This window comes from Poecilia formosa, unplaced genomic scaffold (genome assembly GCF_000485575.1).
Source record: "Poecilia formosa unplaced genomic scaffold, Poecilia_formosa-5.1.2 Scaffold0, whole genome shotgun sequence".
NCBI lineage: Eukaryota > Metazoa > Chordata > Actinopteri > Cyprinodontiformes > Poeciliidae > Poecilia > Poecilia formosa.
In genome coordinates, this window is record NW_006799939.1 from 2,190,757 (window position 1) to 2,208,909 (window position 18,153).

Genomic DNA, 18,153 nt, shown 5'->3' on the forward strand with positions numbered 1-18,153 from the left:
TTCCTACCATTCAGGTGTTTGACTGCTCTGCTGTTTTTCAGGTTTTTTTTCCCCCTCTTGTATTTCTATCATGCTCTCTTGCAGCCTGTCTCCACTATGATTACCACAATTTGCTTCATCTCATCTCAAGACATATTATCCCGACAAACTATGAGCGATATGACGATAATACTTTTGTGGGACAAATCAATCTATTTTCATCCAGTGTGTCAAAGCTAACTATTTTCTCTCTCTTCCATGTTTTATGACTCAAATTATTTTGAACATATTGCATTCTGAGCACCTTCTGAATGTAATGGCTTCTTTAACATATGCGAGTGCACACGTCAACGTGCGTGGAAAATTGTTTGTGGACAAAATCCTCAAGTCTAATGAAATGCATGAACTGAAATGTTAGCATCACAAATGCTGAAAAATTACATATCTGTTGTTTGGAAAAAGAATGGTGCAAGTATTGCAGTTTGCAAGATAAAGTAGATCAAAAAGTTATTTCATATTTGTCTTTCTGTATATTTCATAGACTTGTATGCATGAAGTCGATCAACCCAAAAATCCCATCACCTTGCAAACCAGGACAAGTTTGATTAACAAACAACATTTTGTCTGGTGCCTGCATAAAAACACATTTCTCTTTTCTTTTAACAGATTGCACTGAATTTCAGCCACTGCCAGTATAAACAACATAAAATGTGCAAATTGAATTGGTACTCTTTAAATATCACATCTTAGTAAACTCTACAACCCTTTGGGGTGGTAAAACAAATTACAAACAGCCTTTGTGCTGTTTTTAAAAAGCTTTTAAGTATTTTTTAAAAGGGATTTATTTCTTTCCCCCCCATAATTATAGCCCTTAGAAGCAGGCCATTAAAACAGGAACTGGACAGTATGGATTGTGTTTCACAGACTAATCCATTGCATAAAACAGCAGAACATAAGTAATAAAACCTCTAAACAGAAACTGAATTGCTTTGTTGACTAAAATGGACAATCCCAAATGGATGCAAGATCACTTATGGCAACACAGAAAACAGGATTGGTCCAGGCTTCTGATTTTTCTCCAAAAATCCTGCAAACAAACAAAAGGTGAGTGAGAGTCGTGAAAGAGAAGTAGGCAGTTTTGTTTCCCCCACCCACCCAACACTGTGTTCTCTGTTATAACACTAAGCAGAATCTTAACTTCAAGGGGAGCAAAGAGTTAGTCTAATGTTTTTATTATCTGAACCATCAAGGAGATTGCAGGAGTTGATTGTGAGGAAGCTGGTGCGTAGGCACATCCTGGCAACACAACAAAAGAATTAAGTGAGCACCTGCACTCTTCAGATATCCTCAGTGCAGAAAAAGTTGAATTATGTCGTTTAAAACGCTGAATGGAAAGCCAACACTGTTGATGCCTCGGCAGCCACAAAGAATCCCGTTGTTGTTTACGACCACCAAATTTTAAATGCGCGGAAATGTGCTTCAGGGTGGCTTCTCCTCCTTCTGCGACGTCTGGCAGAACAAAATGTTGGATGGAGGTCATGGATTGTGTTAGAAAACTAAATCAATAACTGCTCTCTCCAAAATATTCCCCCCCTGCATGTTTACCCACAGTAATTAGCCGAGCAGTGACTCGCTTTTTTCTCAGGTTCTGAGTCGATGAATGAGGATGTTAGACTGTAGCAGCCGTCTGATTTTCTTATCGGTATCTTGATTTCCCTTTCAAGCGGAAAACAGCGTTTGCGTGAAGCAACTTTTTAGGGCCAAATGACATGTTTTGAGAAAGCTAACTGTAAACCTTCGGTTTTTGAGTGGTGTGGGGAAAGATGTGGATTAATGTTTTGGCACCTGCATCACTGTAGTGCAGCTAAAGATGCGTGAGTAAAAACATGAAGAGAATATGAGTGGAAAAGTGAGGCTTTCAGCTTCTTCCACCTACTAGCCCATGTTTGTTCCAACTTGACATATTCTGGGGAAACAGTTGTTGGAAGAAAAGGGATTGCTAACTTATTACTCATCAGAAAAAACTGTTGACCCAAATGATATCAAAATATATATTTTTTTCTCCAAACTACTTACTTTTTAGACAAAAGCCTCTCCTCACTGAAGAATTCCTGTATGATAAATACTTTGTTGAGCTAAAATGGCTGAGCTACAGACTTTGCCACACGTGGACATTTCATTATTATTGCTGTTTAATTTAATGGCTGGTATTTTTTATATATTGTGACGCTATCTGACAGATTGTTTTTATTTTTTTTTCACTTTTGTACATATTAACTACTGCTAAATGCAACTGTGGGTGGCGGGTCTGTTGGTGCAGGGCTGTGGACTAAAGCAAAATAAAAAAAAGAAAAAAAAAAGAAAAGTAGTTTCCAAAATTTTGAGAAGAGCATGCAAGAAGAGGGCAAGTCTGGTCCATATTGGCCAAAAGGTTTGGAAACCAAACCTTGGAACATAAAATATGGTGCCAAATGGCCACAGTCCATTCACAAATACGAATAAAAACACCACAACTGAATTATTTCATGTTTTATATATAAATTAACGATTTATACATTGCTGATAAAGAAAAAATACAAAATCTTTTTGATCTTACATGACATTTACATGTGAAATTTTACACAACATATTCAATAACTTACAAATGCTTTATCTGCATAAAAAATAGATCTCTTTACAAAAATTTGGTAATATGTACATATTCACACACACAGGTTCTTGGATGAGATAACAATTGTGTGGCACATTTAAAAGCATTCTACATTTGGAGTCCCCCGGATACAAGACTCGCTGTATACTGCGAGTACCAGATGTGTTTCTTCGCTCATCCATAGGAAAAGTGAACTCTCAAAATATATTACATATTGATAACACAAGACATCGCCAAAGAGTGCCATCAAGTTATCAAAACTGTATAAATGTACAAAATGGAATAGCAATGATAGGAGTCAATATAGTGGTATAAAGTACTGTAGCAGCAGTTGCTATACAGGATCACTTTTTGCCAACATGCACAGTTATGAAACTATGAGCTGCATTCAGCCTTCTTTACTTAAACCATCTGACATCACTCCACTAAATCATTGCAAACTGTGCAGATAGATGACATGAGTGTGCAGCTTTACTAAACTAAGTGTTGTGGTTTTCCTTCGAAATTTATGCCTATACAGTATTCAAGGCACTGCAATGATGTAGAAATGTGATGACGGTGTTAAATTCATTTTTCTTTTTTTTCTTTAAAAAAAAAACAAAACTGTTGAGTGACGGTGGCTCATGTCGAAGTGTGCAAATTCGTTCACATGTACTGTACATTTGTTGGCAGAAGCTGATGGCCGTGTAAGCCACTGAAATGATGACTCGTGTCAGGAAAAGGGTTAACAAAATGAGCTGAGGCTGTATATTCACAGAGCGTCTTAGAGTAGGAGTACGGTTCAAGAATTTTCTGTCTAAGGCACAGTTTCCCAAAGAAAACGAAGCTAGTTTGGGAAAACCAGAGATGAGTTAGTGGGTGCACTTATTCTGTCTTTCAGCTACTCTAAAATAAGGCAAAAGAAATTTGTCAAGAGCAATAAACAAGATAATGAGCTTCATCTCACCTCAAACGGCCTGCTGATGCACTTTTTCATTCATGTGACGACATCTAAAGTTACAGAAAGTAAAGCTCTGGGCAAACCTGGCCGGATGTAGGGTCTGTGCACACTAGAGATTCATGACCTTGCTATTAAAAACCAAAAGCAAAACGCTTGTAAAGGACAAGCAAGGAACTCCTACTTTGAGATTCATGTGATATACAGGCTCAAGCCCGGGGTTTATCCACTCTAGTTCATTTGGAACACAGGAAGTTTACGAGCAAAGACACAAAATCAGAAAATGCATGACTAACATACAGGAATGAATAAATTGCCCCCACTATTCTATTAGGGTAGTCAGCAATTTCAAACGGTCATGGTTAAATTATTTCTGACAAATTAATTGCACCCAAGTTGATCGTAAACCTAATGCAGACTATGCCACTGGTGGGGGAGATGCATTCTGCTGTTTTCAGAGAAGCTGCACTGTAACAATAAAAGCCCTAGCATTCCCAGTGGCACTCAAAAATTGTACTGCACTTCTGTAGTTAAATCCCCGGCCATATATCTCATCAGTAAGAGGTACCATCCAATTAAGAGGCATAATTGACCGTATAACTTTGAGCAGACTACAGCACTGACAATTCAATGGGAGACGGTTACTTTTCTGCAGCGGCAGCTCCTCTAACACGCCAGCCATTTGTAAAATAGAAAATAGATTACACTGATCAACTCACAGTTGAGAGTCTCCTATTCCCCCGTGTTTAAAAATAATCTCCATTAGGACTAAGGGGGAAGGCAGAAAAAAAAAGAAGGTAGATCTAGGTTATCTCTTTAAAAAACAAGTGTTTATTTGGTATTGTGAAATAACGGCTCTATATTTATACAACTGAGCAGAAAATACTTGCTTTATCTTTATGCCAGAAGCTCTTTTATTCAAGGAGTCAACACTCACAGAGTGCAAAAAGACAAGATCTGAAAAGGTAGGAAACCTACTGCTCTTCCTTCTTATGAATGCCATCAGCTACTTTAATTGCAGCTGAAACTGTGCTTTGCGCAACTGAGCAATTTTCTTGCTTTTGCTGCGTGCCAACCGAAAACGGAGAAAAAGCGTCTTCTGTGTATACTGTTCAATGAAGAAGAAGAAGAAAAACAAAAACAATTCTAGGATTAATTCTCCTCCCATCTCTATGTGTTAGCAGACATCAAACCATGGTGCAGATGGTGTTGAGATTGGGATCGAAGCGGACGACTTTCCCCTCCGCAGCTTTCGTGTTTGTGTTGTACATGGGGTTCTCAAATGTGGCTTGTCCGTTATTGTTCTCGTGGACGGAGCATCCCGTGTACTGAGCTTTATCCGTTTTCCTGTGGAACGAAAAACAAAAGAAAACAAAAAAAAAAGAGGTTGCACGTTAGCAGAAAGACAGACCTCCACTTTCCCCTCACATGCTTCTATTATCTTGGCGTGGACAGCTGCTAAAGGTAAATGAGGTTGTGAGGTAATTGCTGGTGAGAAGAGCAGCCCGAGAAGCCCCTGTGCCGTCTCGGTGGTGGAGGACATATTTTGAGCGAAATTTGCATGTCACAGACTCTGCATGTGTGAACTGTTCAGAGAACTAATGGCTACAAATAAGACAAAATGTCTCCCTGCGCACGCAGCACATGAACCTTCAGCAAAATACATACAGCACTAAAGCGTTACTCATTAAAATGCGCTGTGTGCCGCTGTGTAATTCCATTCAGATGGTAATGCATTGACTAACGTTGCATCATGCTTTGAAGTCTCTCATGAGTGTGAGACTGTTTCAGCGTGGAGCCCCACTGCAGAACCGCAGGCTGTGTGCGCTGGCCTCAGTGCATCGCCTATATTATTCTAATGCATGTTTTTCCTTTAGGTGAACGCTGAACTCAAGGATCGTGACCATTTATTATGCCATATTTTTACACCTTTCCAGATTCAAATTTCATATATTTACAGTCCTTCTTAGACAAATTTCAATTTATAATCGTAAGTCAGGTTTTATAGACAGAACGTAAAGGAAGGAGGGTGAATTTATGGTTGAATAAATCACTCTATGGATGGAAAAACGACTTAGTTGAACAGACTGATGGATGAATAAATAGGTGAACAAACAGATATTGGGCTCAATGGATGGACAGATTGATGGATGGATGAATAGGGGTAAATAAAAATGGAAATAAAAATATTTTTCATTACTTTATTTTTCCATGCTTATTTAAATTCAGTCCAATTCATATTAATAATATTTATTATTAACTAAGCTTACTGTACTGTTTGATAACTACTTTGTACTAATTAGAAATGATGTAAGATTGTGCTGAAATGATTTTTTTAAAGTGTCTTGAGATGACATTTGCTATTGTTGAACTGAAGCTTTATATTTCCAAATTTTTCCAGATCCTAAATGAACCATGTTATCATCTCTAAAAAGAAAAACTTGATTTGTGGAAACCAGTTAAAAAGTTCAACTAAAGCAAATTCGTATTCCGCATTTCCCCAGAAGCGTCGCCTACCTCTGCTTGTAAAGATAAAAGCCGAGGCCCGCGAAGATGAGAGCAAAGAAAGGCACGAGGATAGCGACTGCAACAGAACTGCTGTTGGTGGAGCCGTTGGTCTCAGGGTCCGCAAGCGTGACGTTCTCTCTCAGGGTCAAACCTACGAAAAGACAAAACATTTTAAACCCAGTCATCAGTGTGCAACACATTTAATGACACCATAAAGTGCAAACAGTGAAATTACGGCGATGAAAGAAGAATACATATCTGGTCGGGATGATGACAACGACGGTGATGAAGATGAGGATCATCATGCAGACAAGACTCAGCAGCCGTTTGATAAAAAAAAAAGCCAGCCGTACTGATCACACTGATAATCATCGCTGTGACTGTGATAATCGAGTTGAGAACAATCATGTGATAATGACAGCAGAGATGATGAGCACAAAGGAATGAAGCACAATGATGCTGAAGGGGATAATCTCCTGTCTGTTGCATGAATGTGGCTAAATGAGACATGGCTGACAGCAGTTATTGGGAACAAAAAAGCAGCAAATGTTCCCACTGTGGCACAACATTATTAAACCCAACCACGTCCAGAGACTTTGTAGGTAAATCTGACTCAGTGAAAAGCATGTGCTGTAATTTCCAATCATTCTTTTTTTTTTTTTGCTTTAGTTATTGAGTACCAAGTCATCATGCAGTAAACAATTGGTTATTAAAAAATGACCAACAGACAGCAACCACGTTTTAGTCTGTTATGTTATCAACAAATCCATTTATTATTATTTGCACATTCCCTGCTAAAATCATTCTGGAGAGACGCAAAGGACCGAGTCTGTTAAGTAATTGCGTTATGCCGGCTTGTTTAATTTAGGAGATTTCCAATGAGCAGATGTTCCAGCAAATTGTCAAAAAAAAAAAAAATTGTGATACTGGTGTAAAACAACGACTTGTGCTCCAGAGCTGTGTCAACACTCGAGGCCGGTAGCATCTAACTTGCCAACAAACCATCTGGCTTGCATCTGACAACTAGCTAAGCTGAATTAATTTGCCTTCGCCACTCAAACGCATGTTTTTGCTAGATGTCTGATTTTATGTCACAACTCATTCAAATTGCCCCAGGAAAATGGTCTGCTTTCTTAAGAGCAAAGGTGAAATCCGGGGTAGCAGATGTTAGTGGGTTATGCGCGCACTCAGGATCGGAGTCATGCTTGCGTGTGTTGTGAGGACAAGTTGACAAGTGCTTTGGTTGTTAAGAGACTGCATCAGCCCCGGGGAGCCGAGATACTAGAGCAATGTCTGAGCAAAAGATCACTGATATCGAGGAGAAGAATCGGGACATCCAGCTCCACAAGGGAGTACAAGGTTTTAGGAATGATTGTTTTTTGGAAAACTAAGAATCCATTTTGATTTTATTTTATAACACAGAATAAAAGTTTCACAAATCAGACTAAAACCACACAGTTTTAGTTTAACTTTAGCTTTTCTTTTCTTCATAAAATGGCAACATTATTATTGTTTATTCATAAATACATTTAAACACTAATAGCTACTTTGCAAATATTTTACAGCAAAGATGCCATAAATATCTGAGCTAAAATCTCAACAATAGCAGATTAAAATCTCAAAATTTCCAGCAAAGTAGATTGGTGAACATGGAGACTGAATGGCTAGCAGAGTGAGCTTGCTGGCCAAGGAGTCACACTAATGTCACTATTTTCAATATGAGGGGTGCGGCCTCCAGAGGTTGCTAGGTGTGGGGGGCTCCTAACAGCTGAAGGGAAGATAAGAAAAAGAATGCCAAAGAAAAAAAAAGCTAATCAATTTCCAATCACAATTCTTATCATAAAATCTAATCTGCTTTTCAATCATCAATCAATCAAGCTGCCAGTTAAATTTATTGAGCTGCTTTGCACAGGAAGTGCAGAAATGGAAAGGTTTTTGACAAGAAAAAACCCCAAAGGAACCATCCAGCAGTGGCTACAAACACTCCAAGAACTAATGGCCAACTAAAATCAAATCAATCTATACTAAATGAATGTAATAATTCTTAAATAAAGAAGTGAGAGAAAACATTAAAAACACTGATGTTTCTTCACATATTTTGTAGCATTGCCTGTAGATTTGCAAACAGGTTCCCTGCCCAGAAGCATACGCTGTTTGGATATGTTTCTAGGCACACAGCATGCTGTTAGGGACAAGGGACATGGAGAAGTGACCCCTATCTAAGGTCACTTCTCGTGTTATTAAGAGTAAACCAATATACACTGCTCACAATATGACACCAAGCAACAAACTCACACAGAGTGTCCAGAATGAAGCTTAAACTTCCACATGAGGAAATAATAAACAAAACTGACTTTTGGATTAAAATGTAATTCCTTCTCTTTCTTCTGCCACATGAGTATGAGTGACAGATGGCGGCAGGAGTTTGGGGTATTTTTCGGAGTTGCTTACCAAGTCGTTGTAGTCCAAACTGTCCGTAGTCTTTACCCTGTATGAAACCCTGAAACACGTAGCTGCCACCCTCAGGCTCAGCCGAAACCTACCAGGGAAACGCAGTGCAACACTGAGAAAAGCAGTATGTACATTTGGAGTGTGCTTCAGCAAAGCACTTGAAAAGGTGTGAAGTATATTCCACGCCTTATCAAAGACCACAGACATACTGTATTAGGTATGATAGTCCACACATTTTGTTGCTCTAAAATGTGAAATAACACCTTTGTTATTTTTTAAATTGCATTCCACAATAGGAGTTGTGCAGCATACCATCAATAGCTCAGTGTGGTGCGCAGTTGCCTGTCAAAAGGTTTTATTTGTTGGACCTTGAAGTTTATTATTGTAGAAAAAAAACAAAAACAAAAAAACAGCTCTGACTAGAATTGTCATGCAGCTGTTGCAGGCCTGTCAGATGTCAACTTTATGCCTGACACTTATTCAGCAACAGAGAACAAAAAACAGATTCATAAGCAGCTAGCGATGCATTCAGCGTACTGCTAATTTGGATTAAAGTAAATCTAAAGACACTGTGAGTACGGAAATGAGCATCACTTTAATTGGATTCTGACTTTCTTGCAGAGCTTTAAACAATATCAAAGTTGTAATTAGAAGACTTTGCAATAATTAGGTCCAGGAAAGCCTCGTTTTCTCCCACAGATTATGCTTTGCTGCCTGAAACATCAACTTGAAAGTAACAAATCTAATTAGAAATAAAACAAGTATTTAGCTCTCAGGTATCATTTCAAAATCCCTAATTGGTATACTCACAAATCCATCCATTGCCCAGGACTCATCCGTAATCCTGCCCAAAGAGCTGTAGGTCAGCGCTCTCGTCTGACACAGCAAGAGCGTTAACCGTGCCTCCTGGCGTTTGTACACACCTACATGGCGTAAAGCAAAAAGGCAAACAAGACGTGAAGTAAGAAAGAAGTAATTAAAACAGCAAATTGAGCCTAAAATGCAAAACAAAAATCACACTGAGGAACATAGAAGTTTCACACGCAGAAAAGAAAAAACAAATTGAAAAGAGGAAGAGAGCAGGCATAAAACTCTTGAGTGGGCAGACAGTCGGTTCTGACTAATTCATCCGTCTTTAAAGCCAATAGTTAATTTCCAGTCTCATGCATGAGATCATTTGGTGATTGACTGATTGACACAAGGCGCCCTGAAAATAAATGGAAGTGACATACAGAGAGGTGCTGGGGGAGGTGAAGGGTAGGAAGCAGGAGACAGATAATTTATAGATGACTCACCAGAGAGCAGAAACTCTGTGCTACTGTCTGTTAAAGTTACATTGACTTTTCCAGTTGTAACATTAAAGCTGGTGACTGTCAAACTCATTGGCTGTTTCTGCCCCTTGTAGTCGTAGGAACCCTTCCAGACGAAATCCGGGGCAAACACATCGTCTGGGACTGAAGGGAAACAATGAAAAACATTGTTAGAAAATAGAGCCAGGAAGGAAACAACCAGATGTGAACAGCATATCGCTTTCAAGCATCCAACAGCTTATCATTTTTCCATTCAAGTTGTATAATATCAAATTATTATTTCGATTATTGTTGGAAATGTTGTCAATTAGAAGTACATGATGGTGGCCACTTGTACTTATTTACAGAAAACAAAGTCATGGTTAGAAGGATCACTTTCTAATAGATTTTAAGAGTTGGAAATTACCTTTGTAGTAAAAGTTGCATAAAACCATTAAGACTGCTGATGCATCGAGTGAATTATTTGCAATACTAATAATGATGCTGTAGAATGTAGTTGTGAAGACAACAAACAACTTTTACTATTAATATTTGCTGCAATGATGATACAAGTGGCAAAGTATTTAATTCTATAATTACCATTAAATCTATCATTACATAAAGTCAAATGATAGATTATCTTTCCTCTTATAACAACTACTGCTCTTAAATGGACGTTTAACTAAAGATGCATCCTGTAGTTTAACTGTGCTGCTAAAGAAATCATAACAATTGTGTTAAATCCCATTGTGAAACGTAAGTGACACATTTATTTATCTCTTAGAAACAATGGTTGAAAATAGGTTAGAAACAAACCATCCTGTTAGTTTTTAGGGTTCACACATAATTAATTAGTGCTTAACATAATAACAAATTCTTATCACAATATTTTTTTTCACCACAGTAACAATGAATAATAAGACAAATGTTTGTGCATGCAAACCATTTTGCCTAACTAAAAACATTGACATATTTTGACATGGCAGGATTTAATTCAGTATTGTTGCTTTCATGTAAGTTAACACAAATGTCATGAGACGACGTTTTACAAGAAAAACAGGTCAGATTTATTTAAAGTGGTAAGGAGACGTATAATGAAAACATCTAGCTACAGTCACACAATGAAAGTAAGTTAGTCACATGCCAAATGGTGAAATCTGTATCTAATGAAGTCCATTGACTTCACACAGTTCCTCCTGTCATATGAACATGATGTAACAGTGCAGAACAGTTTTCTGAAATTACATGCATGATTTTAGCCAAAAGTCATACAAATGACAGTATTAAAATAAAATGATCTGTCAGGATGCTGTAAATGTCACAAATGAGGGTTTTTTTTGTTTTGTTTATGTTGCTTCTGTGTCCCAGAGGCAAATTCTCTCTTTATTTCCATTACAAAAACTATTACCAGTAACATGCATAGAGTACAGTACAATTTAGAGGTAAGCTAATTACCATCTTGCACTGATATTTCCTAATTAAAAAGATCTTGCTTCTTCTGTGACCTTTTCATATTCCCTCCTGATAACAACTCTAGCACTAATTGCACGTAATTATCCTTTTGTAGTAATTTTTCCTCCTTGATGACTTTAAATTTTAAAAGCAACCATGATAAAGGGGTGCAAAGTTAGAAAGTATTGTCATTAAAGAAATTAAACAAAGTCCATTAATCTGCAAACTATTGAACTCATTTATACTGAAAGCTGAAACAGGATAACAGTGAAAGAAAGCTTTTCTCTACAATTTTCTTTTTTTGTGCCAAAGTCAGAGCACTTCACCTATCAAGAGCACAAACATGGCTGCACATCTTAAACAAAGCAGAGTACAAACAATAAAATGGTTACCAATGTAAGCAGCTTTAAATTTAGCTTCCTCCAAAACTCAGCATGTCTGGAGCATTTTTACACAAATAGCTCATGTATTTAAATACCCACCCTTCATCTTAGGGCTCGGTGTCCCTGGCACGGGTTTGACTATTTTCTCTTGGGATTTAGATCCAACTGCAAATGAACATAAATATGCATCGTCACTGAGATGTGGCGATGCACTGCAAGGCTTAAAGTTGCAGGAACACAGATATAACCCTGCATGCATTAAGCTTTCCCTTATTTTCTTACAGCTGCAACTTAAAACATTTCTGGAAAAATACAAACACACACATCCAAACAGTCTTACAACACATCCAGTATAATAACACACTCCCCCACTCTCTGCATCCTACCGTATGCATCAATTCAAAGCCCTCCCCTGAACATTTTTAGTTTTACTTCACCACCCTCTCCATCATCTGCCCCTGCAGACCTCTGCCGACAGCGTACCTCTGCACACAGGCACCTTGCCCGTCCAGCTGCCGTCAGAGCGGCAGACGCGGTGCTCTGAACCCCCGGAGAGGAAATAACCTGGCTGACAGGTGTACACCAGGGTGTAACCGTAGGAGGGCAGGTCTAGACCCATAACGTCAGCGTTGGCTGGGCTCCTTGGCTGCTTGCAGGAGTGAGCTGGAGATTAAGCAGAGGGCAAATGTGTTATTACACACATCTACGGGGAGACACAAATAACAAGCGAGCCAAATTCACACATCGCTCTGTACACAGTGAGGCTTACACACACACACACCTGCACACAAACACAAGTGTAAAGATAGACGAATGTAATTAAGTCCTCATGAGGAAGGGGGAGAGAAGTTGAGGTTTAAAAAACAAGGATTGGACTGATGGAGCCTCTGTCAAAGCCAGTGATTTGCAATTTTCATAATAAAAACACCAAAGTTAAATCCCTCTATGAAGTTCAACCAGTTAGTGTTTGCATAATTTACCAATAAACAAACACTCCTCCGTCTCACATTGTGTTTCTTTTCCTTTTCCATAGCAAAACGTGCAAAAATTAGCTATGCAAATTTTATTGGTTTAGAAATGCACCACTAAAATAACAAAAGTATTTAAACTTAGAGAGCTTAGAACCAAGTACAAATTATTGTAAAGGTGAATCATGTCTGCCTTGAGGTGATCACGTTGGCACTGAGAATGGAGGACACCAGGGACCTTCTTCAATGAAAGACATGCTGAAAACAGAACATGCAAAGCATTTAGGATCAGAGGGACCAGCCAATAAAAGTGGTGTAAACAGTAAAAAACATTGAAGTTGTATGAATTAATGCTAATTCATTGATCTTTATTCTGCCTTTCTTGTCTGCAGTTGCTCTCATGAGAAACACGGTTCTTATTCCTTTCTTAGGATGTGGTTCAAGTAGAGAGACCACTGGCAGCAGACAGCATCCTACCTACGCTGTCCGTGTAAAGTATCTGTGTGAATAACACCCGAATGTAAACTTCACAATGGTTAAACGGTTTATTATTTAGAGTTCATATACAGTAAACATGTACAGTGTTTTAGGTTAGCAGAAGCTCACTTTCACCCTGCCTCTCTTGGACTAACCATTATCTTAAACTTATGGGACGATACAAAATGAAGAAGGCAAATCCTGAACTTGTCGTGTTACAGTGTTACTGGGGATTTCGCAATGTTCCACAAGTCAAGAAAGGGATACAGGACTCATCTAAAGGTGCTCTGGTTACATGGGCTCAAACTCAAATGTTTGTGGTTACATCTAAACCCAAAGACAGAGGTTCAGTTATTTTGCAAAAAAAAAACAAAAAAAAAACTGAAATTACAGCCTGTAGATCTTCCATAGACAGCTTTATGTCTATGGAAGAGACATACAGCTACACTTGCATGAAAATGAAGTTTTACAGAGTGGCATGTATTTGAGTTACTGAATTCAAATACATGCCAGTGTAATTGATAAAGAAGCTGAAACCCACACAACCCTTCTCCTGTACAAATTAAAGGATTAATTTTGTAATTGTAACATTCAGTAGCAAACAAAGTAGTAAACATACACAAAGCATCTCCAGTGCATAAAATACACTGAGGTTGTTGTTTGTAACATGACACAATGTCTATTTAAAGAAAATAAGAAAATACTCTTGCAAGAAACTGTAAAAATCTGTACATTAGAGTTGTTATGCTGCAGATAAATGAGGTAGAGAGCAATAAATTACTAGACCAGTCTAATTGGACTAAATTGAAATGCATATTAAATTCATACAATACAATCATATTAAATAAATTGGAACATTACCAAGAAGCTTATTTATTTCAGCAGCTTAATTTACTAAATGAAACACATTATATGGATTAATTACACACACACTGATATTTTCAAGTCTTTCTTTCTGTAAATTATGAATATTTCTACTTACAGCTGCTAAAACCTACAGTCTTTACCATCATTACATTTTAGGAAAAAAATAACTTTTAGAAAAACATTTTGAAATGTGGGCTTAATGAAAAGATTTTGTTCTCAAAAAGGTGCTTTTAATTTGACAATCGCACCTAATCAGAACGCATCTTCTAACTGATTGAGTAAGTGCAAAGTTTGTGGGCAAATGCCTGAATGCATTTTTGAAAAATAATCATCATCACCAGGATATGAAAGCATCTCTCAGTTGAATGAGCAGTGAGAACGGTCAGACTTGATAAAACAATGACAGCTCTGAAAGCAGCCCACACAATGACAATGATGCATGTATTTTCATTTTACCAAGGAAATAACCTCAAAACAAACAAACAAAAAAAAAAGACAGAGACTTTTGGGTAGGTCGTCTTCTGTCCCTACAATAACCCTTCACTTTAATCCCACCGATCATTTCTGCTGTTGCATTGAGATGGCGGTTTAAATTTTCTTCACAGATAGTTTGATGGAACTTGACAGGGTCCTCAGGAGAAATGGGATAAACAGTCCAGATGCAGGTGCCTAAAGCTCGCCAAGAGACCTGCTAAAAGGACCTCGAGCTGCAAATGCAATAACCGAATAGGGTAAGAGAGCACTTTCCTGCCTCACATTTGTATTTTTTTTACATTTCGTGTCAAAGTATTCTTTTATTCAGTACATCATATGCTAACTTTTTTTAATTTTTGAGTTAACAGCTCACATCAAATATGACAAAAATATTTTATTCTTTCAAAGGGAAAACAGCTTTGGCTAAAGGCAAATCTTGACAAGTTGAATTAGCTGCCTTTTCAAAACACAGCCCTTTTATAGACCATATTAAATAAGTTCATTTTCTCTCAAGTGGATTTTTGTCTAGTTTAATGTTTTCCAACAACAACTCTCTCAACCAAATGAAACCATATGCAAATCGCCCCAACTGGAAGAACACTGCAGGCTTGAACATTCGGGCTTCGGGCCATCAACAATAATGTGAAAATAGTGAAATAATTTTGATGCTTGCAAGTGAAAGTGCATGCTGCCAGCTGTCAAATGGGAGACAGCTGCACAGTACCAAATCGGTCCTTCATGGCATTTTAATGACATTAGTGGAAATAGGATGCGGAAGGAATGCCAGGATGAAACGCAATTTCTAGACTCTATGGAAGAGGATTGTGACTCAAAAAGCGCTCTTGTTGGATATTACTTTAGTGCTAGCAAGCAACATAATGGATGTTTGGCCATTTGTGGAGACGTCGCGTTCATACTTTAGCAACCAGGTGTTTGAAAGTGAAAGTTGGCAAACCAGACATCTAATTCATCATAAAAACTGTTTTCAAAAGGATGAACGTACTTTAGAACAACTGTTTAATTTTCATGCAGTAGATGGTACAGTGCCAATAAAAAGTTAGTTCCCACCCCAAACCTCCGTGATGTTTTACACTTTTAAACAAAATTTGGATTTTTTGACTAAAATTTACGAACACCCTCCCCCCCCCATATTTCTCCAAAAGGTCAAATTTTGTTGATAAACTACTTTCAGGACTATTGCCTCTCACCAAGAGGACCCTCAGTTTGAATCCCACCCAAGGCTTTTCTGCATAGAGCTCATATGTTCCCCTGAGGGTTCTTCCAAGCGGTTAGGCATCCTGGAGTCCAAAAAAATAAATGTTAGGTTGATAGATTTCTCTAAATTGACCTAGGCTTTGAATATGTGCATGAATTGCTGTTTGCCCAGTGTGTCTCTGATGTCCTGCTTTGGACTGAGAACCTCCAGGGTGCATCCCAATTCTCACCTAATGACTGCTTTACATAGGCAATTCTGAACATTCTGCTTCAGGATTTTGTTGCTAAAGCAAAAATCACGGTTGCATAAATCGCAGCAAGTTATCCAGGTCATGAAACTGCGAAGCATCAGACTGCCACCGCAATGTGCAACTGTCGCCATTATGTTCAATTTCTGAAACTCTGTTAGTTTTTGTGGCAGACACAATAGGACTCACACATTTCAAAATGTTCAGCTTGTATCTCGCCAGGCCACAGAATATTTTACCAAAGATTTTGGGGATCATCAAGCCCCCGTTTTTTGGCTAATGTGAGATGTTTAATGTGTTTCTTCAGCTCAATAGTGATTTTCACCTTGGAACTTTCCCACTTATGTCACTTTCATCCAGTCTTTCTATTGTTGTTGAATCATGAATGCAAACCTAGCCTAAAGCAAGTGAGGCCTACAGAGTTTCATATATATTCTGGGATCTTTTCTGACCCTTTGGAAGACTGGTTGATATGACTTGAAGAGTTATTTTAGTAAGCCAGACGCTCCTGGGAAAGTTCATCAGTCTTCCATGTTTTGTGACTAATGGTTCTTATTGTGGTCCGCTGACACCCAAAGCCTTAGACATAGATTTATAATCCATGTGGCAGTGAGGATGCTTTACTGGTGCTCTTGAATTTCTTTCAATTGAGGCAAAATGTGTTGCTTCATGTTGTCAGATTAATTTGATCTAAGCAATTTCTTTGTCCTTGGTTCATGATACAACAAGAGGAACAATTATGTCTTCATGCAGTCCAGGTTGGTTTGGGTTTCTCCCCACCGCTAATAAATGAAAGATAATTAGTAGTTTGCAATGACTGACGTTATTGTCTTCTGATGTCAAAATTTGCTTAATAATCTGAAACATTTTGTGACACAAACAAAGCAAAACCAAAGGAAATATATTACTTTTCATAGAACTGCACTGAATTTCTCAAGCAGTGGCAGTAGAATCTAGAGAAGATCAAATACATTTTTCTCTAATAATTTCAGCAGTAACAATGACAAGACAAGGGCAGAGGAAAAAATCAATACATTGTCAAGCCACTACATGTGATGGAGCAATGCTAGAGAGCAGCTCCAGGGGTGCTTCATTTAAGATGACAGATACACCTAGCAACAATCTGCACCTGCCAAGCACAGAAACCCAAACATAAAGTCTAGAACCTGGAAACATTAAATCTTATTGATCTATTTATACATGTTAAGGTAGGCACTTACTGTTGCTTTTTAAGGGATGCAAGTTAAAAGTGTCCATCAAAATTTTCATTTATTGCAGTTCAATGTACCAATTACCTGATAAAAATGCCCAAAATCCTTGGGGGATTCAAGTGTTCTTTTTTCTTTCTTTGTTTTTTTAAATAATCTATTAGCAGAAATGTGAAATGCAATCTACTAAGTCTAAAAAAAACATACTTTTTCAGATGACAAATAGCATAATGAGAGACAATAAACTGGTTTGACTTTTTGATGTCCGTTTTCAGGTACAAGCATTAAGATACGGCTGCTGTAATACAAGTTCCTAAATCAACATAAGTTGGATCTTGATTTGTATTTCCATAATAATGAGAGTGCTATTACCTTGCACAACCTTTGCCCTGGGGGATATAAAGAGAAATGATGTTCAACAACTTCAAAGTGATGGTAAGAGGCTTCCATTTCAAAGGTTCAGATTTTAAATTTAGGTTCAGTAATTTATGTTCCATTTTACTCCTGTGTTATAGCGCGTTCCCTTAAAAGAGAAAAAAGAAAGAAAATTCAGTCCTCAGGCACAGTATGTCTTGCACAGACTCGAGCCACTTCAACCAGTAATAGATCTTCGCAGAAGTGAAAGAAGACTGTCTTCACCTCGTCTCTGCACAAAGATCCAATGCCTAATATAGTTGTTTAAACTTCTAAACTCACAGGATGCTGGTTTTCTGGTTAGATTGAAACCTTATTTAGGCACTTGCCACATACTTTACCTGGATTTAAATGGAGACAAATTTGCTCTGACTGCTCCTTAATTTGAAGAGCTCATCACAGCTCAGCAATAAATGCCATTAAGGAGTCAGGAGTTGCCCGGCCTCCTGAATCATTCATTTACAAAAAAAGGTGGAGGAGAAATGAGCCATGAACTGTCAAGTGAAAGGCTGACAAGCAAAGTTTTCTTTTTACGTAACACAGAGGATGCACATTTGCTTGTCAAAATGTTTTGTTTTAATAATATCTGTACACTATAATTCTAAATTTTAGATTTGCTCCATATCCATGCAG

General features: G+C 38.0%; 1 protein-coding gene across 1 annotated transcript in view; it reads right to left on the reverse strand.

Annotated features, from left to right (window-relative positions):
* Positions 1-2,493: 2,493 nt before the first annotated feature.
* Positions 2,494-18,153, reverse strand: part of LOC103150239 (CUB and sushi domain-containing protein 3-like) — a 291,625-nt gene continuing 275,965 nt past the window's right edge. The window contains exons 64-70 of the mRNA XM_016670613.1: positions 12,133-12,312; positions 11,749-11,814; positions 9,821-9,979; positions 9,336-9,448; positions 8,526-8,613; positions 6,084-6,225; positions 2,494-4,913 (exon numbers count right to left, since the gene is read on the reverse strand). Of these exons, the coding sequence (XP_016526099.1) occupies positions 4,754-4,913; positions 6,084-6,225; positions 8,526-8,613; positions 9,336-9,448; positions 9,821-9,979; positions 11,749-11,814; positions 12,133-12,312 (908 nt within the window). The 3' untranslated portion in view covers positions 2,494-4,753. The remainder of the gene's footprint in view (positions 4,914-6,083; positions 6,226-8,525; positions 8,614-9,335; positions 9,449-9,820; positions 9,980-11,748; positions 11,815-12,132; positions 12,313-18,153) is intronic.